Source organism: Trichechus manatus, unplaced genomic scaffold, assembly GCF_000243295.1.
Source record: "Trichechus manatus latirostris isolate Lorelei unplaced genomic scaffold, TriManLat1.0 scaffold00052, whole genome shotgun sequence".
Classification (NCBI taxonomy): Eukaryota; Metazoa; Chordata; class Mammalia; order Sirenia; family Trichechidae; genus Trichechus; species Trichechus manatus.
In genome coordinates this window covers 16,893,213-16,912,496 of record NW_004443988.1, presented here as the reverse complement: position 1 = coordinate 16,912,496, position 19,284 = coordinate 16,893,213, and the positions used below count along the sequence as shown (strand labels likewise).

The 19,284-nt window shown below is 38.0% G+C and overlaps 1 protein-coding gene across 1 annotated transcript in view; it reads left to right on the top strand.

Annotated features, from left to right (window-relative positions):
* The window catches only part of WDR72 (WD repeat domain 72), a 355,433-nt gene that overhangs the window by 215,485 nt on the left and 120,664 nt on the right, over window positions 1-19,284 (top strand). The window contains exons 16-17 of the mRNA XM_004377681.3: window positions 1,538-1,617; window positions 8,231-8,423. Of these exons, the coding sequence (XP_004377738.1) occupies window positions 1,538-1,617; window positions 8,231-8,423 (273 nt within the window). The remainder of the gene's footprint in view (window positions 1-1,537; window positions 1,618-8,230; window positions 8,424-19,284) is intronic.

Sequence of the window (19,284 nt, the reverse complement as noted above, 5' to 3'; positions counted from 1 at the left end):
ATAAAACAGCATGTGTGTTACTGTTACATGAGAAACTATTTGTTCTGTAAGCCTTCACCTGAAGTACAATAAAATATTAAAAAAAAAAAAAAAATAAATAAATACACATTTATAGTAACAATTTTCCTACTAGCATAAGCCCTCCCCATTCTTCCCTATCTCACTCCTAAGATCTGGCACCTCAATACTAAAGCCATCAGAAAGCCTTAATTCATTGATTTTTCATTTGGATAATAATATGTGTACATTTTCAATTAACAAAAAGGCATCTATTAAGTGCTTTTTGGTGTAGGGGACTGCTGGACACTTTATGGATCAATTTTAAATAGACCAAGCCCTGGCTTGCTCTTAAAGTTTCACACTGAGCACTAAGGCAAATAGAGAGGACATTCAAGAGGGCAAACTTTAAAGAAACACTCCATAACAAAATGAGACAAATTAAAACATTAGTACTATACCTATTGATCAGAGTGATATAACTGGGTAAGGACAAATCAAAGGAAGACTGTTATTTGATTTTCCATGTTATAGATAGATTCATGGCAGAGTGGAATTTCAGGAGCTATTTTTAAGAGGAAAGAACAGTAAAATTTGTAATTTGTATTGGGTAGGGAATATTAACCATACCATTCAGCTGGCAAAAGTTACAAAGATATATTTAAGATATGAAGATTAATTTGATTTGATATGAATATCTATTAGTATAATTGGGCAAATTTGCTGCAAAAGACCTCTTTAAAGCATTCAAAAGCAAAGAGGTCACTTTGAGAACTAAGGTGCTCCTGACACCTTAGCCATGGTATTTTCAATTGCCTCATATGCATGCGAAAGCTGGACAATGAATGAAGAAGACTGAAGAAGAATCGGTGCCTCTGAATTATGGTGTTGCCGAAGAATATTGAATATACCATGGACTGCCAGAAGAACGAACACGTCTATCTTGGAAGAAATGAAGCTAGAGTGCTCCTTGGAAGCGAGGATGGTGAGACTTTGTCTCATATACTTTGGAAATGTTATCAGGAGGGACCAGTCCCTGGAGAAAGACATCATGCTTGGTAAAGCAGAGAGTTAGCAAAAAAGAGGAAGACCCTCGAAGAGGTAGACTGACAGAGTGGCTGCAACAATGGGCTCAAACATAGCAACAACTGTGAGGATGGCTCAGGCCTAGTCAGTGTTTCATTCTGTTGTACATAGTGCCACTGTGAGTCAGAAGCGACTCGACGGCACCTATAACAACAACAACATAATTGTTAGAAATACATATAAATGTATGTACATTAATGGTTCTGAACTCTGGCTGTACATGAAAATTACCTGAGGAACTTTAACAAAGTATTAATGCTTACCCCATCCCCACTCCCAGAGCTTTTAAATCAGAATCTCCGGACAATTAAACCTGACCATTGGTGTTTGTAAAAAAAAAAAGCAAACAAAAAAACTCCTCGTGTGATTCTAGTGTTCAGCAGAGGTTGAGGACCATTGGATTACATCCATTTTTAATACTCTGAAGATATAAATGTGGTCTGTATATTTCTAGGTAAGAGTGAACCCCATATACCCGAGGCTGATCTTTCACTTTGGAAGCTAATTTCCTGCTGGAGAGACCAGTCTGTGCAGGTATGATACAGTTCATGTTCTTGAAGTCACTGTAGTATTCCTTGCTGCCGTAGTTCGTTCATACACCCCTGTAACCTAAGAGTACAAGTACTTTATACGTGTTCACACAAAATGTCCTTACAGGGCATTTTGTTGAAAAGGCCTAAGGCTGAGGCAGAGATGAGGAAAAAAGTGGAAAATAACATATGCAAGGGTGCTCCAAGGGGGTGGAATGGTGGAGACTGAGGGAGCGAGATTTATGCCATCATAGGGAACTTCAGTTTGAGGCAGAGTAGTCTGTTATTTGATCTGAATATGTGTCTTGACATATTGGTGCCTAGGCTTGTGAATTTGGTTATATGTAATTAGAAATAATTTTTCTGTCCTGAGATTATCTCATCTGTGGGTTGATTTAAGATTGCTGGTTTCTTCAATGACCAATTTAAGTGCTTCTTCCTCTTTTAAGGCTTCTTTGGTTCCTAAAAGCTTACTGGGTAGCCTTGTATATTGAACAATAAATATCTGTGCATTGATTATATGAATGTTTATTAGAACTTGAGTAAATTTCATGAGGTTGATAAATATCAGTGTTACAAGATGAGAATAGCAATAGCTCCAATACAAATTGTTATACTTGTTTACAAGGAAACAAAAGAAAGTTAAATCATAACAAACTGTCTGTAGGGGTTGACATCATAAAATCAAATATACAGGTAGTCCCTGACTTACAACATATTTGAATTATGATGAACTGCACTTGGCAACTGTCCATTTTTGGGTTTTCTTTTTTTTTTTTTGTACATCTTATCATTAGTAACATGTACTACATACAGATATTCATTTGCAGATGCTCAGTTTTATGATTTACTGTTCAAAACACTGCTGTATAGCAGGCTGTGGCCTGGTCTACAGTGAAGTCGGTGTCAGTGTCAGGAGTCGTAACAGAGACTTTGGCAAGGTACAACTCTAATAACATATGACAATTGAACCACACACATGCTTGACAGCTGTTATGACTCCGGCTTCATTATAATGACACTGACACCAACTTCATTGTAGTCCAGGCCTATGACGCGATCTTATTCAGCATTTTGTACCATAAGACACATCAGTTGTTAATTTGAAATTAGATATTCAACTTACGTCAGAACTCACAATGGAGTTGTCAGTACAGAACCCGTTTGTAAGTTGGGGACTACCTGTACACAGTTAGAGTGGCTCTGGAGACTTGTTGCCATGGCCTACATTTTCCTACAGAGGCTCTGGGTGGTGCAAATTGTTAATGCACTTGGCTGCTAGCTGAAAGGTTGGAGGTTTGAGCCCACCCAGAGGCACCTCGGAGGAAAGTCCTGGCAATCTACTTCCAAAAAAAATCAGCCATTGAATACCTTAGGGAGCACAGTTCTACTCTGACACACATGGGGTTGCCAAGAGTCCAAAAATCAACTTGACAACAACTGGTAACTGGTACCAGTTCTGCATGATTTGCCCCAGCCTGAACTCTGCTCATCATTCTCACCTGTTCTCACCCCAACATAGCCACAATAGCTTCCTTTTATTTCCAGAACACACAAAGCTCATTTTTACCTCAGAAACTTACTATACCCTCTGCCTAGAATTCTCTTTTCTCTGTTGATCAAGTCCTTCCTCAAATGTCACCTCAAAGAAGACTTTCCTGACCTTGCATCTAATATTGCTACCAAACTGTTCCCACACCATGCTTCCAGTCACCATCACAGTGCCTAGTTTTATTTTCTTTTTTGCACTTGCTTTTATCAAAATTCTTTCTTTCTTTTTTTTGCTTGCTTATTTTCTCCCTTCTCACTGTTAGGTAAGCTTCCTGAGAGGAGGGACCTTGTTTGTCTCACTCACTCTTTCATCAGTGCCCAGAAAAGCAATAGTGACAATAGCCAGTCAATAAATATTTAATGAATACAAAGAGCCTCTGTAATAATCAAAATAAACATTAGTACATGTTGACTTTACCAGTTGTATTAGCGGTTACCCTAAAAGAGCCTGGCTATTGAAGATGAGATTTTTTTTTTTTTCAGTAATCAAAAATTCCTCAATGAGTAAAAGGAAAAGGATTTAGTAGAACATTTATGCTGAATTGCTCTAATCTAAAGATTTTTGTAGTTCTTTTGACCCTCAAATAAATTTTAATGTGGTTTGGGCATGTTTAGACTAATGGACCTTTAAGGTTCTGTGATTCTATGAGCTTGTATAAAATGCTGACAGTAGGGCAAATTATATCCCAGACTGTTTATTAGTCACTCTACAGGAAGTCTGAGCTAAGGCAGATTTCGCTTGTTGATCATTTATTTTCCTCATGTGTCAAATGGGAATCAGAGTTCTGGGTCCCTTCAGGGACAAGAGACTCTTGCAAGTATCCATTTTGGTGCTTCATTAACCAGCCCTCAATTTCTTTATAAATTTCCTCATTTAAGCAGTTAATCGGATGATATTAACTTGATTCTATATTTTATATATTTTAGGAGCACTAGGTGATAATAACAAACATAGCAACAATTGTGAGGGTGGCGCAGGACCAGATACTGTTTTGTTCTGTTGTACGTAGGGTCGCTATGAGTTGGAACTGACTCGATGGCACCTAACAACAACAAAAGCAAGGTAGTAATGAAGAGCACTAGTGGTGCAGTAGTTAAAGCGCTTGGCTGCTAACCAAAAGGTCGATAGTTTGAACCCACCAGCTGCTCCACGGGAGAAAGACGTGACAGTCTGCTTCCATAATGATGACAGCCTTAGAAACCCTATGGGGCAGTTCTACTCTGTCCTATAGGGTGTCTATGAGTCAGAATCGACTCAATGGCAACGGGTTTAGGCCGAGCCCTGGTGGTGCAGTAGTTAAGCACTTGGCTGCTAACTGAGAGGTCAGCGGTTCAAACCCACCAGCCCACCAGCTGCTCTGCAGGAGAAAGATGTGGCAGGGCAGTCTGCTTTTGTAAAGATTTACAGCCTGCCCTATGGGGCAATTCTACTCTGTCCTATAGGGTCACTATGAGTTAGAATCCACTCGATGGCAGTGGGTTTGGGTTTTTGAGTTTAGGTGGTAATGGAATCCCTGAATGGAGCAAATGGTTAAGCCCTTGACTACTACCTGAAAGGATGGCTGTTCAAACCCATCCACAGGCGGCTGGAAAGACCGGTCTGGCGATCTGCTTCCAAAAGGTCACACCCTTAAAAAGTCTATGGAGCAGTTCTACTCTGCACACATGGGGTCACCATGTGTTGGAATCAACTCAATGGCAACTTACAACAGCAAGTGATAGCGGAATGCTTTTGTAAAACAGAACAGAATCCAACTTCAGAAATTCAGTGTTTAAGGGAGGGAGTGAGGATGAGTTAATTTAGGGGATGAATGACAGTATAGAGATTATCTCTTTTGCTTCCCACACATGAAACATAGTCAACATAGAGATAAACGCTGGAAAATAAATAGGAAGATTTTGGGGTTGCTAACTTGCATGTTTCTGGCACTACAGTTAAAAAGTTCTTTGGATTTAAAATCATGACATCCTGGCCTCCAGGGAGAAATATTCCTTTTCCAAAAGACATTGCAAAGATGCGAAAGGCCACCGTGAGCCTGAGTGTTGGGAAAGTGCTTTTATACCAGAACAATGGATATTGGAATGAGAAGTAGGACACAGGGTTTTCTTCATGATGCTCTGTGCTCTTTTATAGTACTTTGCTATTCCAAATTTTTAGTGAAAACCATCAAAAATTTTAGCTTGATATGGAACAGCAATAATTCTAGTAGTAAGTACATGATCCAGATTTATAGCCGACTCTTTTCAGCCAATGGGTTTGTAAACCTTATTTTGAATCACTGCACATTCCCTCATTAAAGAGTATAATGCTATGCATATCTATCTTCTCAGAGAAATTTACTTAAATGAATTTGGAAGATAGCTTTGTAGCCATAGGGCTTTCAGTTCTAGTTCATTATTAAAATCTCAAAGTTATATAAAATACTGTCTAAAAATTTTATATTTTGTTGGAGAAAATTCTATCTCTACTGACAGTCTGCAAAATTTATCTACTATATTTATATACTGGGGAGACTCAAGTATTGACGATTATAGATTATCAATAAATTATACTTTCCACGGTTTATATTTTTAAATTGTACAGAATCTACTTCAGTTCCATTAGTTTTTATTTAGTGCCCACTGTATACCAGAAGGAAACCCTGGTGGCATAGTGGTTAAGAGTTCCGCTGCTGACCAAAAGGTCAGCAGTTTGAATCCACTAGGTGCTGCTTGGAAACCCTTTGGAGCAGTTCTACTCTGTCCTGTAGGGTCGCTATGAGTTGGAATCAACTCGACGGCAACAGGTTTGGTTTGGTTTTGGTATACCAGATACCGTGATAACATTATCACATGCTTACAAGATGTCCCATTTATCTGTAGATGGGGTTCATGCTGAGTCTACAGTGTGTATTTTGAGTTTGTTCCCAAATTGGATGGGAGCCATTCATATTTACTTTCGAGTTTTGTGGCTCTGAGTATATTGCTTATTATGGTTAATATGTTTTATATTGTTGTTTATGTTCCCTCTCGTTTTTCAGTGATACATAGATTATTCATGTAATACATATTTGTAGTGACAAATATGCCAAAAAAGGCAAAATTTAACAGTTAAAAAATGTGAAGTTATAGAATGTAAGTCTACTCATTAAAAATGTTAAGAGAAATTGCATTATTCCCTGTATATTTTTAAGAAAGAATGATGATCCTAGTTGTAATAGGGTATTATATCTAGTGGGATAGCAGACATTTTAAATCAGAAGTGTGAGCATTCCTAAGAGATGATAATCATCCCAGTGAGAGGCAGCCATGAGTCCCGTGAGGGCAGATGGCCACACCACCCATTCTCAGGGACATACTGTGAGTCTGAGCATATCCACTGTCCTTCATTTATAGATATGGGCAGATGCAAGTTCCTCACAATATTCTTTTATTGAATGCTCTCATCCTAGCCTCTCAGTATCACAGACTTTATAAGCAAGGACATGGACATGGTGTCCTAGAGAAGGAATGTGACTTCTCAAAGGTTACATTTGTAATAACTAGGCCCTCCCAATTCTTATCCAGAGCTCTTTCTACCACATTGTCCACATTTTGGAAGCAAATAAAACATAAGACAAAGTTAAAATGAGATAAATTCAGTGATGTAAAGTTGCTTATCATGAGTAATTATACAGTACAGCTATCATGTGATATACATAAATAAGTATGGTTCACCTGTGTTGTGATACATAGCAGTATGTGTTAGTAAACTTCATATACAGTAGTGAATGCAATATCATATATTTCATCACATGTAGATATTAGTAGGCATGATCCATCAATATCATGTTAAAACTACACGTAGAATATTGTGTAGAACTAGACTACATGTTAGTATTCATGGTATTCTGCTCCAGTAGTTCACTGAACACCTGTTATCAGCATAAGCTTTCTGGTTGTACCCAGAGGGCCTCACATGCTACACATAAAAGAGACTTAATAGATGTTTAGATGATTAAATGTTCTGCTTTTGGCCACAGCATCTCGAGATCACTAGGCATCCTATGGGAAGACTGTGGATAATAAGGAGGGGCAGTAGCAATTGTGGAACCTGGATCAGCTTGACAGAGGGCAGGCTTCTGAGGCGGAAAGCAACATGCAGGGGGATGTGACATGTGAAAGCTTTAGCTGCTGACCAGAGAAGGATGATGGAAATGTGTCCCATGTTTGCCTAGATCAGAGCTGCCCTTTCTGTTCTCTCACTGATCCAGCTCCTGACTTCCTTAGATCTATCTCCTATACTTTGCCTCACCTTCTTGCCATGAGGAAACCTAGGCAAACCGTCACTTGCTTTGCCCTGAGGGGTGAGGGCACACAATCTTGCCGGGGCATACAAAGGACAGGACACAGTGCAGAGGTTAGAAGCCCTGTCAACCAAGTCTGAGTGACCTTGGGATGTCATGTCCCAGAGTCCTCATTTTTAAAATGAAGATACTAGATTAGATGCTCTGTGACAAGCACTCTCCCCTTGCCCTTGCCCCCACCCAAACCAAAGGCCTTTGACTGGGTATGTACAATTAGGAGGCATGTCGTGCAATATTTTAAGTTACATGAAACCCACAAACACGCAGTTCAGTGAGATTTAGTATTAAAGTCCTTTCCTCAACCTTCTGTATTATAAAACCTAGTTTAAATCCAGTGGGTTTTTTTTTTTTTTTTAAACTAGATAGTGCTTTAGAGCCTAGACAGAGTTTGAGGAGCTAAACTTATGTTTAAGAGCTATATGATTATATTCAAATTCATATTCTTTATCTTTTGGTGAAATTGAAAATAGCTTAGTTAGGAGAAAAAATTGAGAATCCTTTCTGCTCTCCTTTTAGAATCTCTTGCTTTTGCAAAAGAGCAAAGCATCATTTTAGATGCCAGTTCTTAACTCTCTGTGGTGTTTCAGTTGTTTTTGATGACATTTCTAGGGGAACAGAACATTATAATTTATATGAAACCTGTTCCAATCAAAATTACATGCTTTGGATTTTGAGCAAAACCCTCACACATTTGTAATAACATTAAAAATGATTTATTTAAAAAAAAAAAAAACGTTACAGGTACCAGAAGCAATACAAGCTGTTCTCTTGGCGGAAGTTCAACAGCACATGAAGACCTTGAGAAAGATACCAATCAACAGTCAACCAATGTCCACAACAGAGAAAGATAAGTGTGAGATGATGCAGACCCTGCCAAAGAAGAAACAGGCTGAGCAGCTAGAGTTACAGTGCATTACAAACAGGCCTCTGCAAAGTAAGTATAAAATTTATTGGCGTGACCTTCCATGAAAACTTTTTCTACTACTTAGAACATATTGAGAATGTGAGTTCACAATACATCATTTCCATAAGAACCAAGCCAAGTGTCTTGTTTCTGACCTACTCTATCCATTTCATATTATTATTGTCATATTTTTAAAGAACTTCCAAATGTTATTATAATCAATAAATATTTTCTAGAAGAAAAATTTATAAAAAAACATTTTTAAGGTAACTGCTTAAAAATGAAGACAATTAATAGTAATAGCTTACTGGAATATATGTTACAAAGATACCCTGATAATAATGAGTCCTAAATTAGTTTTTATTTTCTACTTCGATAATAGTGATATATCAGTTTTTCTTAAACAGGAATAAGAAAAGTAGTATAGGAAATTAAACTGGTTTTATATTTGGACCATTTGATTTTATAACAAACTTTATCATTGTCACTTCATAATGATAATGTTCATGCTCTAAATAAATGTAAATTTCTGCCTTAAAATGGTACCCAATTTTTAGGCTCATTAGCTGTAATTTTTTAAAAAGTGAAGTAAAAATTTAATTTTCAACTTAATTAGTGAGCTTTTGAGTAATAAATTATCATATGAGTGAACAAGTGTTTTTGTCAGGCAAATGTGTTATAAGCTTACATGTTCCAGGTGGCTAAAAATTGTCACGTACTTCTTATAGCTCTCAAAAAGAGATTTTATTTATTTGACACCTAGAGAAATTATACTGTATGCAAAATGTTAAATCTTAGAACAAGTATCATTCTTGGAAATATAATTATTTCTTATTATTGTTTATAAGTCTACTGAATTGAAGTGTGTTGCATAGTTAGAGCTGACGTGTAGCAAGAAAAATTACCATTCAGCATATTCAGTGAAGGCCAAAGATCAAAACAGGCAGAATATTTTCTAATGCTAGGACAGCCACTAAACCTGTAAACCAAACCTGTTGCCATGGAGTCGATTCCAACTCATAGTGACTCTACAGAACAGAGTAAAACTGCCCCATAAGGTTTCCAAGAAGCAGCTGGTGGATTTGAACTGCTGACCTTTTGGTTAGCTGCCGTAGCTCTTAACCACTCACTATACCCTCAGGGCCAGCAGCCACTAGTGATGGTAAATCCAATAAATACTTTGAGGAGGCTAGATGGTCATTTCAGGCCTTTTTGTTTGTCTGTCTTTGCTTTTCCATAAATTAGCTTTAATTACCTGGATAAGTCACCTATGTGAGGGGCTCTTTTTTGATCATATCACATCACTGTATGTGTATTACACTACTTGTAGCAAGAAGTGGGAGAATTCTTTTAAAATTAATTTTCAATGATTACATTTAAGTTCACATAGAGAGCCTCCCACCCATTTTCATCCGTGGGCTTCTTCCAAATCACAGTGGGATGAATGACATCCTGCAGTTGTCCAAAGACGGCAAGTGTCATTCGTCATGTGTCAGATCCCCTTAAGTGGCATTTCTCAGCCTCATCCCTGATCTTGAGAGTCTATCTTATTCATTAACTCTTTTCTGGGTGAGAAATTCTTGGCAGGCTATCATGGTAAAATTTTAGAGGAATTTTGCTAGCATACCGCTTACCAGTATTTGCAGTTTTACCAGCTTGAGTCTAGTGCAGTCCCTAGTTCCCTCTTGGGTGTAAGAGCTATTGATACTATGGAATTTAGTCTTACTTTGACTAAGGACATATATATTTTAAGTTCCCTCTGGGGCATTTCTACTCTCTCCTATACGGTTGCTATGAGTCGGAATTGACTCCATGACAATGGGTTTGGCTTCTTTTCTTTTTTTTTACTGTCTTTTTATTGATTATTGAATGATCCTCTGACAAGAGTGCTAGAAAATTGAGGGTTAATTTGTGATTAAAAACTGAAACACCAAAATATTAAGGTTATTTTAAATGTTGGTGAATGAAATTCAGAATATTTTATTTGAAAGAATAGTAACATATTTAAAAAATGCTGAGTATATGTTTTCTTGGAAGTACTGCTTGAAGAAAAGTATTAAGTGTAATAAAATTTAAATAGGAAGCACATAACAGGCATTGAAAAGGAAAATATCCAAGTATATTGTATTGGGTATTAATATTACCTTTTTGTCTCCTTGGGAGAAGATTTATTTTTAAACTATTCAGAGGAACTTAGTAAAATTACAGTAATATCTTTTAGACCTTCATTGCTGGTTCTGTGTAGCGCACTGATTTAAAAAAGCAAAAAGTAAAAGGCATTTGCTTTATTTCAAGTGTCCTGAGACAGAGGGTTCAGGAGGTGGTATGCTTACGCTGGGTGTGATCATTCCTCACGTCTCATAGGCAGATGTACTTAGCTCAAGTGCCATTGCCACGTCTGTCATTTTACCAAATATGCTTTTGATAAAATGGCATATGATGTTTAGTTTTATCAGGTACTTACTCATCTGTCCTCTGTGAGCTGCCTTCCCCTCCTCCCCAATTTCTTTTTTCTTTCTTGATTTCTTGGTAATGCATCTTACTTGTGAATCATTTGCAAAGTAACAGATGATGGCTTTGTTATATAGTCATGTGCCACATAATGTCAATTCAGGCAACATCTGACCACACATACGTCCGTGATCCCATAAGGTTATAGTAAAGTTCAGAAATCCCGATGGGAGAGTGGGATGTAGCAGACGTAATGGGAAGTAGTGAATGCAACAGCTTCCCACCCGTAACACCTGTATCTCTTGTCTCTTGTATACAAAGAGATTGCGCTACCAGGCGTATAATGGTACAGTACGTAAATAACCTATAATACGTATATCTTAGTGGTTGTCTTAGTCATCTAGTGCTGCTATAACAGAAATACCACAAGTGGATGACTTTAACAAAGAGAAATTTATTCTCGCACACTCCAGTAGGCTAGAAGTCCAAATTCAAGGCACCAGCTCCAGGGGAAGGCTTTCTCTCTCTGTCAGCTCTGGAGGAAGTCTTCCCTTGGTCTGGGAGCATCTCAGCACAGGAACCTCAGGTCCAAAGTACACACTCTGCTTCTGGCACTGCTTTCTTGGTGGTATGAGGTCCCCACTCTCTGCTTGCTTCCCTTTCCTTTTGTCTCTTGTAAGATAAAAGGTGGTGCAGGCTACGCTCCAGGGAAACTGGACCTGTGCAAGGGTGTTACATCCCACCCTAATCCTATTTAACATAAAATTACAATCACAAAATGGAGGACAACCAGACGATACTGGGAATCACAGCCTAACCAAGTTGACACGTATTTTGGGGAGACACAGTTCAACCCATGACAGTGATTATAATAAACACCTATGTTAATGGCTTATATTTGTACTGTACTGTACTTTCTATCATTATTTTAATGTGACCTTTCCCTACTTACAGATAAAAAGTTTACCATATTACAGTGTATGCTTCTACTCGTAGGCAGCAGCATCCAAGAGATGTGTGTATTGCACATCTCTTGAATGTTGTAGCATCACCTCTCTGTTTAAGTTTCTTTAGAAAGTATTACCATGAAGTGCATCATGGCTCCTAAACGCAGTAAAACCAGCGCTAGGGATAGCAGTGGTGAGAGGCAAAGGAGAAGTATTGATTTGGAAGTGAAACAAAAGGTTGTTAAACAACATAAAGGTGGAAAATCAGTGTGCTGTTGCTCACGATATAGGCATGTTAGCACAACGTCCAAATCACATAATGTCCTGTTTCACAGAACTGTTGTGGATGTTAAGCAATGCATGACTGTACATGGATGCTTATAGACTTCTTTTCATGCTGAGATGGAGTGAGATGGAGTATGTATGATTTACTAGCATTGTGGTAATATGGCAATAATGGGTCACAAGGAAATAATAATAACAAATAGCAATAACAGTTCTTAATACACTTCAGCACTACGCTAAGTACTATACATATGCTATCTCACTTTTTCCTTTAATCCTCATATAATCCACACAAATTCTATGGCTTTGTTTTCAAAATCTGAATCATTTGTGTAAACTAATTCACAGTTTTTTAATGTCCGTATTCACTGGAAATGAAATTTCAAAGTACAGCTGTAAAGAACTCTGAGAAAGAGGGATTCCCAAGGTGTGGTAGACTTATCCTGAGCAATTTTTAAAATTGAATACTATTTTTTATATGCTAATTTGAAACTAATTTTTAAATTTGGTGTACTGATCACATATTTTTCTTATACAGATCAAAGTACATACCATTAAAATAAAAATAAATAAATAAATAAGTTCACCATCATGCCCGCTAAAATACTTGAACTCTACCAGTGGTGGGTATCTTGTACTTTGAGACGTATTGCCTATTACTATCCCACTTTCTGAATGAAGAAACTGAGGCATAAGAGAGGTTATGTGTCTTTCCTACAGTCACAAAATTACTAAAAACAGGGGAGCAAATCCAGATATTCTGTTAAACACTGTGCTTTTAATTTAGTAAGCTACATTTTCCTTACTGGCAGCATGAAGGAAATTTGCCCTAAATCAGTTTGATCTAAAAACTGAGCAGTTTATTGAGTGGTTTTGCTTAGATTTTTATTCCTTTCTCATAAATCATACTTTCTATTACCAAAGAAAATGCAGAGCATTCAATCATGGCCATCTCAGACCTCATAATAAAGAAAATCACCATATTTCTTTAACTTTGTACATGAGATGAATCTAGAAAGCAATGGGAATCAAGTGAAATGAGATTTGAAGCATAATATGTGATTCAACACTATAATTTAGTATCTTATTTATTTTTTAGTGTTTTCATTTGATACATTTCACAGTATATATTTTATTTGAGGACTTAATATTTGTGTGTCAGTGTTTTATGGGAGAATGGTGAATTTTATCAGAGTGTCATTTGTATAATGATTACATTGCTAATCATTATCTTCCTTGAATCTTTTCAATAAGAAATTGTAAAATTAACACTTACATTTGAGGTGAAGAGTCATTGCTTTAAAAACAGCAATGGTTTTTATTATTAAAATGCATTTGAAAGTTATTTCGCTTTACCATATATATATATGGTAAACCCAAACTTATATATATAAGTGCTCTAAAATGTTCCATTAAATAAATTGGTTGAAATAGGAGTGGAGGCTTTGTAGATAAAACTGTCACCTTGAAATTACTGGCTGAATTTAAATTTCACATTAAACTGGTTGTGAAGATGATGCACCAAATATGGGTACTGAAAATAATCTTTATTACATGCATCATTTTCAAAGACTTACCTACAAAATTAAATAATGAAAATGTGTTTTGTTTTTAAATAAAGCTATACATTTATCGATGAAATAAACATCTATTCAGCAGAAAAGTTTTAGTGGTCTTGGTGGCCATCAGCAGAAAGATTGTCTCAGGGCAGTCTTCCTCTGCTAGCTGAGCTTGTCAGAAGGAAATCTGTGTAGTTGTGAAAAGTGTTTAATACATAGTTTACTACCTCATAGGAAAACCCCTTTGTAACTACTTTTTGAGGTCTCCAGGTCTGAGTGTGAAGGCCAGTGAGCTCTTCTTTATGGCCAGAGAAGTTCATCAGGAAAGGTCTATGTGATACAAGTGAGCAAGGAGCAGAGAAGTAATGGAAAGCACATCATTGAAGACCTTGTGTTTCATAGTGAAGTCTTGGACTTCTTTAAGTGAGATGTGAAAGCATTTGAGCAGACGAGTGGCACATATTTTAATGAGATCACGTGAGCTCCTGTGTAGGAACTAAGGACAGAAGCAGGTAAGAGCAGTTGGAAGGCCGTTATGGTAATCCAGATGATGGCAGTTTGGAGCCGTAGTAGTAGCCTGGATAGAGAAAATGAGAAGTGATCAGATTGTAAATAACTTTTGAAGGTATAGCTGATAGGATTTGCTGTGGATTGGATATGGAGATGTGATGTACTAAAGATCTATGTTTCCATGTTTTTCAAACAAAGAAGTATTTAATACATGGATTGCCTGGTGTGCTAACTGGATTCCTCTGTCAGGTTTTGCAGTGTCCCATATGGTGTTCCAAATGTACTGAGGGAAAAGTGGAAGGTCCACTCCACAGAGGGCTACCCCGTGATGTGTTCAGTTTTAAGCATAACTGGTTAGGTGCTCTACATATTTTATGTTGTACTTTTAACTAAACTCTCAGAAAACGGATAAGAGTCTTAAAATAAGTTCACTACCAAGTAACTATGAGTTGAAAATAATACTAAATAGTGCAAATTTAAGCAAATAAGATATAAATGGCATTATCAAGCTTCTCTTAAGCTACTTCAGGAAGTGTGTGTGTGTGTGCGTGTGTGTTTTTATTTCCTCCTTTTGAAATTTCTATTTTTGTGTGTATTTTATAATGGGCATAATGTTAATACACTAATAGCACCTTCTTTTCCTAACTCTCAGCCTTTCAGGACAATAACAACAACAGCCATGATGATGATAACAATAGCTAATGCTGATATGGCTTAGTATTTTCTAAGTGCCTCGAATGCCTTAACTCATTTATTTCATCTGTAAAAAAATACATATATTCATGGTGCATTCCTCAGAGCTCCTTCTTGCTATTTGTTCCAGGAAAGTGTCCCAGCCACAGCCTTTAGTGTTTTGAGCTAGGAAGGGCAGGTGGGATAGGCTTCTGATTATGCCGAGCTGGTGACTTATTCACTGCTGTATCTCCAAGACTTTAGAATAAATTTTTATATACCACTCCTCTATGCCTCTGTGCACTGATATGAGAGTTGAGGACCGCCAAGAACAAATAGGAACTCTCATTTGGGGATTCACACTAGCGTAAAAGTGTGTCAAATGCCACTACAGAGGCTGTGGAAACAGCACATCAAAGAGGCACTTAGCCCAGTCTTTGGGAGTCAGGAAGGCTTCTTGGAAGATAAGATACCTAAACAGAAAATGGAAGGATGAACAGGATTTAGCTAAGCAAAAGATTGGGGTGGGGGAAGGTGAGAGAAGACTACCAAAGTCACCTATGTCCCTTTCTCCCCCAAGAGTCATCTGACTAATAAACACATGAATGAGACACCAGGACTTTAGAAGGAAACCCATATGTGTTTAATTTAGTCTCTGTAGACCATCTGAGTCATTTTTGAATCTCATTTTGCCACCACCTTCCTTTTCTTAACCCTCAGCCTTTCAGGACAGCAACAACAGCAACAGCCATGATGATGATGATGATGGTGGTGATGATGATGATGATGATAACAATAGCTAATGCTGGTATACCTTAATATTTTCTGACTGCCATGCATGTCTTAACTTATTTAATCCAGACAACAATCCTGTGAGGGAAGGTAGTATTTCTATAGCTATTTTATCCTTGAGAAAACAGATACAAAGAAGTTGTATCACTTGCCCAGGGTCATATAGCCTAAAGTGACAGAACTAAGAATCAAACCCAGCTGTCTGACTTTAGGATCGAGGTTCTTCATCACTATATTTCTTTGCCTCTCAGCTAACCACAATTCTTCACTATTTCTTAATTTCTTAAAATATTTATCAATCACCTCCTATATGGCAGTTATAGAGATAAGTATTACCCAGGTTGGGGATTGCAAGGCAACAAAAAAAATGAATATTTGGCATGACAACAGAAGAAAGAGATTTCCTAGACATAATCAATCAACAAATAGTGAATACTTAATTTCTATGGAACTCTGGGCATGGCACTGTAAGCTTTTCTACTAAAGATGTGCTTAACACTAATGATTTTTATTTGGAATATAAATTTATATAAGTTTTAGTGATTAAAAAATAGAAAAATTTATGGCAATCTGTTTTATACTAAGTAACTAGACATGCCAACTGTTAAATGCTAGAAACATAAAAGACTTGGCATATACCTGTTAGTTAAAAAAAGGGTACCCTGGAGGCAGGGCCTAGATGGCGGAGAGGCCAGACATTTCCGGTGAAGCCTCTTACAACTAAGACCTGAAAAAACAAGTGAATTGATTATATATGGCAATCTGGGAGCCCTGAACATCCAAGGCAGAGTTGAGAAACCAGACTGAGTGGCAGGGGGAGGGAGAGATGGTTTGGAAGCAGTGAGAAGTTGCCAGACCTGACCCGGCGAGAGCGTGAGCACTTCAGGCCTGATCAGCTCGGGGGTGAGTGGTGAGGCAGGGAAGCAGCAGTGCTCAGGAGGTGTGTTTTCTGCACCAGGAGAGATCCAGTGCCAGAGAGTCTACACAGCCACCCAGAACCAGTGGGAAGCAGCCCTGGATTGACAAAAGATGAGTAATTGCATACAGCCCACTGTGCGAATCAAAAACACCCCCCTTAGGGAAAAACCTCTCTCCCATTTACCTCCCTGCTCCCTGCTCTGCACTGGTCCCAGACCGGCTTCAGCAATTGCCCAGTCCCCTGGGCCAGAAGTAGGATACATCACATGCCCGGAGCCATTCTCCCTGCCTTGGAGAGTGAACAAGTTAACAAACAGGAAAAAATAAACCACTGGCTCCCCTAAGCCAGGAACCCAGGATAGGCACAGCTCGTTTGCCTAGGCACAGCCACAAGGGATCTATGGATTTTGAGTGCCTTTCCCCCTGCATAGACTTGTGTGGGCCCATCTCAACAGCATAGGCCCTTATTACCACAGTACAACAGGGTATATACCTGAAGTCTAACTTCAACTGTTTCAGCTGTGAAGTGGCAGGTTCTTGACATTTGACACTGCTCTGCCCATTAAGCAGAGTCTTCACCTACCTACATCAGGAGCCTGACGACTGGTGGCTCCACTCACGCCACCTAGCCACCTGCGATAGGGGCCCATGAATGAGAAGTGCCCCCCAGTCCTTACAGTCAACAGAGTTAGGTGCTCATTATCTGGCTGCAAAACCCACCCACCTACATGCTCTAGGGAAGAGGGACACGCCTTCCTCCTGGACACTTGGGGGTGGCCATCAGCCCCCTGCCTTGCTCAGAGTGTCTCCCCCTGCTGCAGCAAGATGCCTATGCCTACACCAATCACCCATGCCTGTCTAGGACTGTAAGTGAGAGCCTACACCACACACTTGGTGGCTAACTACCTGAGCACCTGAGCTGAATCCATATAGGAGGAGTGGGTGGACTCCTGAGCTCACATACCTAGTAACAGATCTAACCACCTGGTGACAGGACATTAGAGCATCAAAGGTGCCAATAATCAAACTAGCTCATACGAGCAGCCTATTTAGGCATATCAAAACAAAACAAGAAGCTAGGACAGTAAGCAAACATAAATAAATATAATAACTTATAGATGGCTTGGAGACAACAATCAATATTAAATCACATAAACAGGCAATCTATCATGGCTTCAGCAAGCTCCCACAATAAAAAATCTAGAAATTTTCCGGAGGAGGAAGATTTCTTGGAATTACCGGAGGCAGAATTCAAAAGATTAATATACAGAACTCTTCAAGAAATTAGGAAGGAAATTAAGCAAAATTCAGAGCACACAATAGACGAAATTAAAAAGATTAGAGAAAAGCATAATGATAAATTTAACAGGCTGCAAGAATCCATAGAGAGACAGCAATCAGAAATCCAGAAGATTAACAATAAAATTTCAGAATTAGAAAAGTCAACAGAAAGTCATAGGAGCAGAATTGAGGCAGTGGAAATCAGAATTAGTGAGATTGAAGATAAAGCACTTGACACCAACTCATTTGATGAAAATTAAGATAAAAGGATTTAAAAACATGAAGAAACCGTAAGAATTATGTGGGACTCTATCCAGAGGAATAACCTATGAGTGATTGGAGTACAAGAACAGGGGAGGAAAACAGAAAATACAGAGAGAATTGTTGAAGATTTGTTGGCAGAAAATGTCCCTGATATTGTGAAAGGTGACAAGATATCTATCCAAGATGCTCATCGAACCCCACATAAGATAGATCCCAAAGAAACTCACCAAGACAGATTACAATCAAACTTGCCAAAACCAAAGATAAAGAGAGAATTTTAAGAGCAGCTAGGGATAAATGAAAAGTCATCTACAAAGGAGAGTCAATAAGAATAAGCTCGGACTACTCAGCAGAAACCATGTAGGCAAGAAGGCAATGGGATGACATATATAACGCCTTGAAGGAAAAAAAAACTGCCATCCAAGAATTATATATCCAGCAAAGCTGTCTCTCAAATATAATGGTGAAATTAGGGCATTTCCAGATAAACAGAAGTTTACGGAATTTGCAAAAACCAAACCAAAATTACAAGAACTACTAAAGGGAGTACTCTGGTTAGAAAATCAGTAACAACCCAAGACTAGAGCACAGGACAGAGCAACCAGATATCAACCCAGATAGGGAAGTCACAAAAGTAAATCAAAGCTAAAACATGGAAACTAGGGAAACAGATGTAAAAATGTAAAAGATGACAACATTAAAACAAAAAAGAGAGACTTAAAAAATGTAGACGTAGATTTTTAATATGGAGAGTAAATCAAGGAGACATAAAAAGAAATAAAAGACTGATATAAACTTAGAAAAATAGGGGTAAATATTAAGGTAACCAACCACAAAGGAAACTAACAATCCTACAAGTCAAAATGAAAAACTAGAAAAATATAAAGACTCAGCAAGCACAAAATCAACAACAATGAAAAAGATGAAAAGAAAATACATAAAAAAACCCACTCAGCACAGAAAATTAAGTGGAACAAAGAACCTGTCAACAACACACAAAAAAAGACATCAAAATGACAGCACTAAATTCATACCTATCAATAACTACGCTGAATGTAAATGGACTAAATGCCCCAATAAAGAGACAGAGAGTGGCAGATTGGATAAAAACACATGATCTGTCTATATGCTGCCTACAAGAGACACACCTTAGACTTAAAGACACAAACAAACTAAAACTCAAAGGATGGAAAAAATATATCAAGCAAACAA